The sequence below is a fragment of the Crocodylus porosus genome, unplaced genomic scaffold (assembly GCF_001723895.1).
Source record: "Crocodylus porosus isolate Cpor-Errol unplaced genomic scaffold, CroPor_comp1, whole genome shotgun sequence".
Taxonomy (NCBI): Eukaryota; Metazoa; Chordata; order Crocodylia; family Crocodylidae; genus Crocodylus; species Crocodylus porosus.
Genome location: NW_017728931.1, coordinates 22,696,300 through 22,708,265, shown reverse-complemented (window position 1 = coordinate 22,708,265; position 11,966 = coordinate 22,696,300). Strand labels below are relative to the sequence as shown.

General features: G+C 45.6%; 1 protein-coding gene across 1 annotated transcript in view; it reads left to right on the top strand.

Moving 5' to 3' along the window:
• Nucleotides 1-11,966, top strand: part of STK38L (serine/threonine kinase 38 like) — a 70,409-nt gene that overhangs the window by 39,324 nt on the left and 19,119 nt on the right. Inside the window, exons 2-5 of the mRNA XM_019544377.1 lie at nucleotides 1,678-1,822; nucleotides 3,120-3,171; nucleotides 9,110-9,232; nucleotides 9,671-9,754. Of these exons, the coding sequence (XP_019399922.1) occupies nucleotides 1,689-1,822; nucleotides 3,120-3,171; nucleotides 9,110-9,232; nucleotides 9,671-9,754 (393 nt within the window). The 5' untranslated portion in view covers nucleotides 1,678-1,688. The remainder of the gene's footprint in view (nucleotides 1-1,677; nucleotides 1,823-3,119; nucleotides 3,172-9,109; nucleotides 9,233-9,670; nucleotides 9,755-11,966) is intronic.

The window sequence follows — 11,966 nt, the reverse complement described above, 5'->3', positions numbered from 1 at the left end:
AGGGTGACTCACCCTCACAGAGAAAGCCTTGAAACCAGGGCAAACTTAACAATTTCAGGCTGGGAGGCGTGGGATGAGCCACACCAGGAAGAGCCACCTGTGCAGTTTATAAGCTGCACTTACTTCTGGGTGGGGCTGGCTCAGGCAGCTGATGTCACCGGGGAATGCTGCCCAGCCAAAATAAAAGCCGGCACCAGCGGAGGTTTGGGGAGAGTGGGTAAAACGCCTGGAGTCGGAGGTGCTCTCCACGCCAAGCTCAGGCAGCGCCAGTGTGCAGCTGAAGAGCTGGCAGGAAGAGAGGTCATCAGCAGGAGTGAGGACCCAGAGCAATGTCACGGGATGGCTCAAGCCCAAGGCACAAGGGCTGTGAGGAAAGAGGTGGCTAGCGTATTTCCTTAAAGTTCTTTTTTTTCTTTTTCCGTGTTTTTTTTGGCATTTCCTTTGGTTTTTCCTTTTTTTTTTCTCTTGCTGTGGCCGGGGTGCAAGCATTGCTCCGAGAGGTAGGCGCTGCTTTAGACCCACGGCAGGTGGCCAGCTGGCCACAGGAAAACGCCAAGAGGTCAGGGCGAATCTTCTGTTGCAGGAGCACAGGGAATGTGCAGGACAGGCGCAACTGGAGGGTATACCACATGGAAACTGCTTGCCTCGTTCTGGAGGCTGGCGTATGGAAGGAGCGTAGGGGAGACTAAGCCCCACGATACCTCGCCAGGAGGACTCTCTCCCACCTGAGAGAGTCCTCAGAAGGGGAACCCACCATTAAAGATTAGATGAAAGTTGTGGCAGGAGAGTTTCTGGACTTTCCCTGGGGTGATTGCAGACCCCTCCAAAGATCACACGTCCCCTCGCAACGCCTGACACCAGGTGCACGTGCCAAGGTGGCTTGCAAACGCATCCTTGAGGCCAGGCAGGTACAGACATCATGGTGTATGCAGTTTACCGGCTTCTGAGCATGATGGATACAGATATAGATATGCCTGAGGGAAGCAGACAAGCATGGTAATTGTCTAATGCATTTTGGCTGGAAAACTCCCCAAGTGTCTCATCAGTTGCAAGAGGGGACATTGTCTGTTTCTTCTGGATATTTTAATAGAAAAAAAAATCCTTTCCACTAAATTATCAAAGTTGTATAACATCAGAAAATATCACAAGTGCCAGTACTCTCGTGCTCTATTATATTCAGTGGTCTTTAGAAGCAAGATGGATCTAATCTATCTTAAATGTAAGATGGGCAATAATTAAACCTTTATGCTTGACTTACTTTTATTTCTAGCCTTTTTAACATGTAGGATCGACTTTCATTTCTTTGACCTTAACATTTTATGGTTGCAGCCATACATGTTACGTTAGGATTCATCTTGTGTCCTCTTCTAGGTTTACCTGGCTGGACTCGAGTCAACCAGTGGTGAATTTCTTTTAAGTTGTAGATAGCTGCTTCTCGTTTAGTTGCCCAGAGCCAGCCTGTTTCTCCACCTTGCTTTGCTAATGCATTACTTGTTTTCTGCTATTTTGTGTAGGTAGCACATCCTCCTACCAGTTTACCATAATATTACAATATGGAACTTTATGGATTTTATTGTATAAAGGGCAGTGCTTTCCTCATGAATTGAACACAGTCTCACATTTTTGAGTAGGAATAAAAAGTTTCTTCTATTGAGTAATTTATATGCTCTGTTTTAGTACATGTTACTATGGCGATGACTGCAGGGACTACAACATCCTTTCCCATGAGCAACCACACCCGGGAGAGAGTGACCGTGGCTAAACTTACGCTGGAGAACTTCTACAGCAACCTAATTTTACAGCATGAAGAGAGAGAAACAAGGTACTGCATCAGGCTTCTCTATCACTCTAAGGCTTTTATACTCACTCTCCTTTTTATAGAGTTTGTCCAGTCATTTCAGTCTGTGTACAAAGTATTTCTTGGAAGTTTGTATTGATTTTTCAATCACAAGCTGCTTGAGAGCATGTTCTCTTTATTATGTAGCACTAAGACTAATATACATGTTTAAAGTCTGTCACCATAAAACTGGCATTTCCCTCAACATTTTAGACTGGGAAGACAAAAACAGCCAGATGCACACTGATAGCCACATCACTCCTTTGCAAGCCATTAACTACTGAAACAGGTTCCTTAACTGTGTGATGCTAGGATCAGGTGGACTTTCACCTAATATCCGTCTGTTAGTACACTGCAGCATCGGAAGGACTAGTAAATAAAAAGTCAGACTACCACATACTGAATTATAATGAATACTATGTTTCAGATTGTGGTCAATAATGAAATAATTGTTTCTATAACAACAGAAGTTTTCAGTAGAGAATAACCTCATCTTTGATTGTGTTTCATCTCTTTAAACCTTTCCTTGTTACTTAGCGTAAGTGAGCAACTCGATGGCAGATAGACAGGACTACCTAGTGCAAACTACCTACTGAGAGACTTCTACTAGATTTCTCAAAAATGAAATCAGTGGGTCAAAACAAATATATACACATGCATTATTAATGGTAGAATCCTACAGTATTAGCACCTGTATCAGTTTATTTCATCATATAGTCTTGCTGAAATTAATGAAACCAGACATGAAAGAAGCAGTTTAGAGCACTGTATGTCAGGATGTTCAGATCTGTGGTGTCATTATGAAGCCTATGTAAATAAAAATAAGTTCCAAAGGGTCTGGTCACATTTGATAAAAGGTGCATCATGTATTTGTGTGAGTGTTTACAAAATTTAGATTGCTCTTGGGGAGAAAGACCTTGCCATGTCTTTATGGCTGTAGGATGTCACAGATCTCTGGTGCAGTAGAATTATACCATCTAAAATATACAGTTAGGGCATGTAGACATGAGTGTCTGCCTGGGTACTTGTGGAAATACAAGATGTATAACTAGGGAGTTGGCAGAAATAGGCCCGTGGCCTAGAAAATAGGATAACTTCTACAGGATAACTTTTCCAGGAAGTGGGTCCACTAAATGCTGTCATATTGCAAACTGCCATTATTAGATTTCGCTTCTCCAACTCCTAATAAAGATACAGTAGGGAGATGAGTGTAGTGAACTGATGTTCTTAACTGAATTATATATGTATTAAAGATTGCTTATCCATATGTTTTTCTATGTAGGCAGAAAAAGCTGGAAGTGGCCATGGAAGAAGAAGGCCTGGCGGATGAGGAGGTAATACTAATTTAATAGTTTTCACTGTCTTTCATGATTATTATTCAGGTTGGTGGTCAATAGATACATAGTTTGACTCTTACCACTACCACATTACCCAGAGAGACAGAGAGATTCTATCAGTTAAATGCTGCTGTTGTAACCAGATAGCATATTAATGGTTTCCATTGTGAACTTTCTTTAAATATTAAAATAAGGTGTCCAAGCTTTATGGTCTAGTATGACATTGCACGCAAGTACATAATGCTTGTTTTTTGAGGTACAAGTTAGTTTGAAACTCAGCTGGACATTTGAAAAGAGAAAAGGGCCCCAAACTCTTGAAAGAAATAGGCAAAAGATGAAGCGTAGCTCTGATCCATTTTAAGATGCTGATTCAGCAAGGTATTTATGCATATGCCTAATTTGAAACATAGGAGTAGAATCATAGATAATTAGGGTTGGAAGGGACCTTTACGAGGTCATCTAGTTCAACCCTCTGCTTAAAGCAGGACCATCCCAGCTAAAACATCCCAGATGGGGGTTTGTCTAGTCAGGACTTAAAAGCCTCCAATGATGGAGATTCCGCAATGTCTGGGTAACCTGCTTCAGTGTTTTACTACCCTCTTAGACATTTTTTCCTGACACCTAACCTAAACTTGCCTTGCTGCAACTTGAGACTGTTGTTCCTTGTTCTGTCATCTGCCACTACTGAGAACAGTCCTCTTGTAAACCCTCCTCCAGGTAGTTTGAAGGCTGCTATTAAATCCCCTCTGTCTTCTCTTCCCTAGACTAAAGAAGCCCAGTTCTGTCCACCTCTCCTCATAAGTCATGTGCCTCAGCCCTCTCACCATTTTTGTTGCCCTCTGCCAGAGCTGACCCGAGCAGGGTGCAGGGGCCAGGGCAAACCAGCCCATGCAGGGCCCCACCCCTGCTCTGATCCCACAAGCCCTTGACCCAAAGAAGCTGCTGCAGCAGGGGTGAGAGGTAGCAAGTGGCTGGATGCGGAGCCATCGTTCCACCCAGCTCCGCACCACCGCTGCTCCTCCCAGCTCTGCAGGGCTCCTCAAAGTGTGGGACCTTCCCTTGGGATGTCCCTGCCCTCCGCTGGACTTGCTTCAATTTGTCCACATCCTTTCTGTAGTGGGGGGCCAAAAACTAGACACAGTACTCCAGATGTGGTCTCAGCAGTGCTAAATAAGGGGGAATAATCACTTCCCTTGACTTGCTGGCAACATACCTACCAATGCAGCCCAATATCCTGTTAGCCTCTTGGCAGTAAGGGCACAGTGTTGTCTCATATTCAGCTTATTGTCCACTATAACCCCCCCAGGCCCTTTTCTGCAGAGCTGCTGCCCACCCAGTCGGCCCCCATCCGGTGGGATTTGTTCGGTCCTAAGTGCATTGGAACAAATCCCCCAGTGTGTGGGATTTGTTCGGTCCTAACTGCAGAACGTTGCACTTGTCCTTATTGACCCACATGAGATTCCCTTTGGCCCAGTCCTTGAACTTGTCTAAGTCACTCTGAATCCTAGCCCTACCCTCTAGCATATCTACTACTCTCCCCAGCTTGGTGTCGTTTGCATACATGCTGAGGGTGCACTCTGTGCCATCTTCCAGGTCATTGATAAAGATATTGAACAAAACCAGCCTCAGGACCAACTCCTGGGGCACTCTACTTGATACTATCTGCCAACTAGACATGAGCCATTGATTACTACCCTCTGAGCCTGATGCTTCAGCCAGTTTTCTATCCACCTTACAGTCCATTCATCCAGCCTGTACTTCCTTAGCTTGCCTGCAAGAATGTTGTGGAAGACTATATCAAAAGCCTTGCTAAAATCAAGATATACCACATCCACTGGTCTCCTGTCATTGACAGAGCCAGTCATCTCATCATAGAAGGCAGTTAGGTTGGTTAGCCATGACTTGCCCTTGGTGAATCCATGCTGACCAATCCTGATAACTCTCTTGTCCTCCAGGTGCTTAGAAATAAATTCCTTGAGGATTTGCTCCATGATTTTTCCAGGGACTGAGGTGAGACTGACTGGTCTATAGTTTCCTGAATCTTTTTTCCTTTCTTAAATATGGGCACTATGTTTCCCCTTTTCTAGTCATCCGGGACTTTGCCATGAGTTTTCAAAGATTGATGGCCAATGGTTCTGCAGTCACATCAGCCAGCTCCCTCAGCACCCTGAGGTGCATCCCACCCAGCCCTATGGGCCTGTACATGTCCAGCTTTTCTAAATAATCCCTAACCTGTTCTTTCACCACTGTTGGCTGCTCTCCTCCTCCCCAGACTGCTGCCAGGTGCAGTAGTCTGGGAGCTGACCTCACCTGTGAAGACAGGTGAAAAAGGCATCAAGTACTTATGCCTTTTCTGTATCCTCTGTCACTAGGTTGTCTTCCCCATTCAATAAGGGACCCACACCTTTTCCCTGACCTTTCTCTTGTTACCTACATATTTGTAGAAACCCTTCATGTTACCCTTCACATCTCTTGCTAGTTGCACTTTGGCCTTCCTGACTTCATCCCTTTGTGCCCAGGCAGTACTCTTATACTCCTCCCTAGTTGTTGGTCCAAATTTCCACTATTTATAAGCTTCCTTTTTGTGATTTAGCTTACTGAAGAGTTCCCTGCTAAGCCAAGTTGGTCTCCTGCCACACTTGCTAGTTTTCATGCACATCAGGATGGTTTGTTTCTTCACTCTCAGTAAGGCTTCTCCCCCTCAGGCTGGCTTCCCAGGGGATCATGCCCATGAGTTTCCCAAGTGAGTCAAACTCTCCTTTGCTGAAGTCCAGGGTCCTTACTCTGCTGCTCTCCATCCTTTCTTTCCTCAGGCTACTGAACTTAATCATCTCATGGTCATTGCTGCTTACGTTGCTATCTCCTAGTACATTTCCCACCAATTCTTCCCTGTTTGAGAGCAGCAGGTCAAAAAGAGCATGGCCTCTAGTTGGCTGCTTCAGCGCTTGCGCCAGGAAGTTGTCCCCAGCGCTCTCCAAAAACTTCCTGGATTGCCTGTGCATGGCTGTATTGCCCTCCCAGCAGATGTCAGGGTGACTGAAGTCCCTGATGAGGACCAGGGCCTGTGATCGGAGAAACTTCTGCTAGCTGTTTGAAGAAAGTCTCATCCACTACTTCCTCCTGGTCTGGTGGCCTATAGCAGACCCCCACCACAACATCACCCTTGTTGTTCTCCCCTCTGACCCTAACACAGAGACTTTTGATAAGCCTATCTCCAGTTTCATAATGAAGGTCTGAGCAATCATATGACTCTTACATCAAGTGCAACTCTTCTTCTCCCCTGCCTGTACTTCCTGATCAGTTTATATGCATCCATGACAGTGGTCCAGTCATGCAAGCTATCCCACTAAATCTCTGTTATTCCAATCACATCACAGTTCTGGGACTGTACACGGACTTCCTATTCTTCCTGCTTGTTTCCCAGGCTCTGTGCATTCATGTACAGGCACCTGAAGTAACTAGTTGATTGTCTTGATTTCTCAGAAGAATGAGAAGACCTCCCCTGTTGCCCCCTCCTGCTTGCTTTTCCTCCAGGTTACCAACTTGCCCATGTACCTCAGGACTTTTGTCTCCAGCCCCCAGTTAACCTGGTTTAAAGCCCTCTTCATGAGGTTAGGGAGCATGTCTGCAAAAATGCTGTTCCCTCTCTTCATCAGATGGATCCAGTCTCTTCCTAGCAATCCTTCACCCTTGCACCCAGATACTTACAGAAGTCACTTGGTGGACTGCACCTGGCCCTCACAGGTGCAAGCAGAGGCAATGGCAGTGGCTCTGGCATTCAATGTCCTCCAGCCATTTCCCTGAGTTTTTTAATGTGCCTCTTTCTTACTGCCCTTCTTCCAAACATACCTTACCTTGTGAACTCGCCTAAAAGCTGGTCTGTTTACTGTTTTTTGGCCACAAAGGGTTCCTTTTTCCCTGTTCCCTCACACCAAGCCAAACAGCTCACTGCTCAAATGAGGGCAGGGGGAAAAACTGGTTTGTGAACAGACAGGCAAACTGCTTGCCCTGTTTGCTGCTGTTCATTGGTTCCCTGGTCACTTGGAGTCTTCTCTTATACCCTACTGGGCCTGGATTGGCTCTGCCCCCTTGTTAAGGCATCTGTCAGGCGCAGGCAGCAATCACTCAGCTAGCAACACTCCTAGCTTCTCAGAGCATACACCCCAAAAACACACCCCACCAAACAAACACTCAGCAAGCCTAGAGGCACAGGCAGCTCTGGATCATTTCCCCATCCCTGGGCAAGATCTGGTGCCTGGCTTCTCTTCCCCTTCCCCTTCCTCTTCCTCTTCTTGTTCCCAGCAAATTGCCTGAAAACTGCTTGCCATTTGCTGCCCCTGTTTGCTGAGGTATTATTGTGGAAGCGCCTATTCATACAAGGGATGAATTTGTCACAGTAGTGGTGTCTTCAGTAAGCCAAAGCTTTATCTTTAAAAACACCACATCCTAGTTTTTCCTTCTCTTGTACCAGCTTTGCAGTGCAAAGAGATTTATCTGTGTTTCACACAGATGTCAAAGAACGACTTGAATCTGCTGCATACCAGTGATTTGTCCTTTTAAATTTCTTTACTGTGCCCTTTCATGTCATAGTTTCTTGTATTATACTGTCGAAGAGGCCATCATGATAAAATAAGAGCCTTCAAATTACTTTGGTGCTTTTAATGTACCTTTTTGGGGAATGTGAGGTAGAGAGAAAGGGAGCATATAATGCCATCTTGTGGCTTGAAGCGATATTAAAAAAAAATTATATGAAAACATTATTTTAGGATTGACTGTTGAAGGCTTACTAATATCACTGGAAGCAGTAATGCTCAGCTTCTCTCAGAAAGCATCAAAGGTTTTCATTTAGATGCCAAAATAGTTTGGGACTTTGAAACAAGCATCTAGATGCCTGAATAAGATGAGTAGATTTTTTTTATGTCAATAGTAAAAATGGATGCCTGCTACTCTCAGACTACTTCATTTCTCTCTTACTTCTGTCTTTGTCCATTTTTCCCTGTGTCCAAACTGGAGAATCTCTGCTTCTGCATTTCTTGGAGGTTTTTTTTTTTTTTGTGTTTGCTGTAATCAAGTCTGTTAGGATTAGCTCTTCATTGGGGCAGATTACTCCACAGCTGTCTACTGTGATGCTTCTCATGCCTTTTTGTAAAGCATAAGTTGCTGGTTACAGTCAGAAAGTGGGGATTGGTCTAGATCATAGTTTCTCAACCTGTGGTACTCGTACCCCTGGGGGTACATGAGACACATGCAGGGGGTACACGGGTACCCCAACACTCTCTCTTGCCCTCTTTTCTTCCCTCTCTCTCTCGCCCTCTTTTCTTCTCTCTCTCGCCCTCTTTTCCTCTCAAAACCATGGCAAAACATTTTAAATTTCCCAGTAGTAATTTGATGTGCCATGCTTTGCATGGCACTGGGTTCAGCTCTTCTAGCTTTGGCCTACATCACCTCTAGCCCAGGTACATACTTGAGTTGTGCACCCCTGGTATAAAAGGTATAGTAACCCTGTTCACACCAGATCAGACATATCACGGCTTTATATACATAGCCCTTCTTCCAGCATATGGCACACATTAGTCTGTAAATATAAAATCCCCTGGAAAATTGAGTGTTGGGGTACTTATTAACATTTTCAGAAGTTAGGGGTACTTGCTACTTAAAAGGTTGAGAAAAGCTGGTCTGTTTACTGTTTTTTGGCCACAAAGGGTTCCTTTTTCCCTGTTCCCTCGCACCAAGCCAAACAGCTTACTGCTCAAATGAGGGCAGGGGGAAAAACTGGTTTGTGAACAGACAGGCAAACAGTGGTCTAGATATGCCATTAATCAGAGGTAGTGGATCAGTTGTTGTCTAAGCTGTATTTGGGTATTCCAGACATTTTAAACTATGTATATTCCAATGAAAGTTGTACACTTAACTTCTTAATGATGTGTTTTCACAGAAAAAACTACGCAGGTCACAGCATGCTCGCAAAGAAACAGAATTCCTGCGACTAAAGAGGACTAGACTTGGTTTGGATGACTTTGAATCTCTGAAAGTTATAGGAAGGGGAGCATTTGGGGAGGTTTGTGTTTTCTTTGCTTGGAAGTGGATTAAACTGAAGTGGAAAAGGGCATTATAAGAAAGGTCCATATGGTGTGTTTATTGCAGAGTAACTATGAAATAACTATTTTGATAAATGTACAAATGTAGGTATGTGATTGGTGATTGCTTTCCAAAATGAGCAGTTTTATTTACTGAATATCTGGCATTCGGTTTGGCTATTAACTTATCAGAATATGGAACATCCTACCTAACACTTATTGATTGCTGAAAGTTAGAAACACAACTTTTAATATGATGTAAAAATGCATAGTACTGAATATTTAACTTTTCTCCATTCTTTTCCTATGTTTTCCTAATGCTTTTTAAAAGCTAGTTAACTTTATAAGCTCTTGAATATGCAGTGGATGGTAACACCCAGTAAATGGGTTAGATGACATGCATTTTTCTTTTATTTCAGGTACGCCTTGTTCAGAAGAAAGACACTGGTCATATTTATGCAATGAAGATACTGAGAAAAGCTGATATGCTTGAAAAAGAGCAGGTTTGTGCTTTGTTTATATTTATTTGTGTTTATACTTCTAGTTTGAAAATATATATAGATAGGAAAGGAGTTGGAGTTTTGTTTGTGTTCGCTCTCTTGCTGTGTATTTGTACAGGCTGGCACAAAATTGCTGTGGTGCAAGACTGCTACAGTAGAAGCTAGGAATCTTAAAGAATAAAACAGTAAAGTCTGGAATAGAGTTGTTCATCTGGTGGTCCCTGCAGCTGCCTCTTCTGCTGCCATACAGTGGAGGAAGCCTATGGGGTGGGGGGAGGGGGAAGTGTGGCACACTGCCTGTATAATAGGGGTCTGGGGTCTGCCCAATAGCTGTGCAACCTGTTCAGTGAGGAGCTGTTCACTACTGATGAGAGGGAGGAAGGAATTCTGGGAGGAAGTCTGTGCTCCCGGTGCTGCCCATACGATGGGGGGGAGATCCTGAGGACCCATCCCTGCAGTGTATAGTTCACATGGTGTGTTGCCCCCAGAGGAGGAAAGTCATCTTGTAAAAAGAATGTCTAGTGTTTGCATAATAAACTTTAAGCTGTCAGGACATGTTCTTCAAATAATTAGTGCTTCAGTTTCTCCAAGAATGAGGAATTGCTGAAGGGGGCAGTGGGGGACACAGCCATCTCTCTAAGTTCTTGCAAACTGTGCTGAATTATTTCAGAGATTTTCAGTGGGTCTTTATTCCAGATGCAGTAGCACTGATTTGAACATGGAGTGGTAACCAGGGAGGTTTAGAGGACTTCTGTGGCCTTTGAAGCCCATGCTACCCCATCTTCACTTGTTACCTGCGCTAGCTAAATTCAGAGTAGCATAGGGTGTCTGCCCATGATATAACTGCCCCTTCATTTTACTCCATAGCCATCCTGAGCTTCAGGATAATACTGCTCTTCCTTTACAGTAGGGGCGGACAATTGTTTCTGCTAGAGGGCGGCTTAATGAGTTTTGATGAGGTGTCAAGAGCCACAAGGGTAGTCCCACCCCTGGACAGGAGCCACGCCTCCTGGTTGCCATCTTCTGAGTGGAAGTCCTGCCCCTTAACCCCTGACCTTTGTCACCGGGAGACTCTTCCCTTGTCCAGGAAGTACTTTTGGGAGGGGGTGTGAGGCTTGCTTGTATATTGTGTGTGGAAAGGTAAGAGGGGGAGTGTGGTTGGGGAGTGTGGGTATGGTGCTGATAAGGTGGGGGGGTGGGACTGTTGCGCATGTGCGTGTGGGGGGTTGGGACTGTTGCATGTGGGTGGGTATGGTGGGGGGTGGGATGTATAGTGGGATGTGGTGGGGTGTGGGTTTGTGTGGGTATGGTGGGGTGAGTGATTGGAGTGTGGGGGATAGTGTTGGGTGTGTGGGTATGGTGTGGGGGTGGGCTGAGATTGCAGGTGTGGCGGGCTCCTCCCCCCTTACCTGCTCTTTGTGATGTGACTGAACCCAGCCCCTCTGTGGGCAGTGGGGAGAGAGATCAGCACTGCCTGCCTGGCTCACAGTGTGCTGCAAAGGGTGGGTTAAGCAGCTGCCACTGCTGGGCAGCAAGAGAAGCCCCTAGGAGAGGGAAGTGGGGACAGGGAGCTGAGCCTGGCACCACCGGCTCGCTCTGTCTGTATCCCACACCTGCCTGGTGAGACTGCAGCTGAGCCTGCGTTGGCTCCAGTTGCTACTGCTGCTTCCTGCTATGTTCCTGTCCAGCAGAGCTGCACCAACTGCGCACTGGCTCCTGCTGCCACCCCACCTGTCTGTCCCGTGCCTGCCAGGTGAGGCTTTATGAGCAGCCAAGTTCCTTCATCCCTACCCTCCATTCACATGCTCACCCGCCTAGCCATTCATGAGCAGAATCAAAGTGAGCTTCAGACAGAGCCCACCCTGCTCCCCTCAACACTTCAGCTTCCCCTCCCTACCTGCTGCCCAGAGCACTGCAACAGGGACAGGAAAAGGTGTCCTTGGAGACTGGGGGAGCCCAACAGTTCCCTGGGCAGTGACAGCAGCAGCTCTGACTGGAAGCTGTGCTGGCTGGGCTGGCGCCCTCTGGCAGAGGAAGCTGGGAGCACAGCAGATTGACTTTTATTAGTAGATGTTTTGGATGGGGAATCCAGGAAAAAGATGACAAAGTTGAGATGGAAATACAGAGCACCCGAGCGAGGGACTAACAATCGAGGGATGGGGGAGAGGAGGGGGATGCGACTAGGTTACATACCATACAATGTTAGCCAACTAAG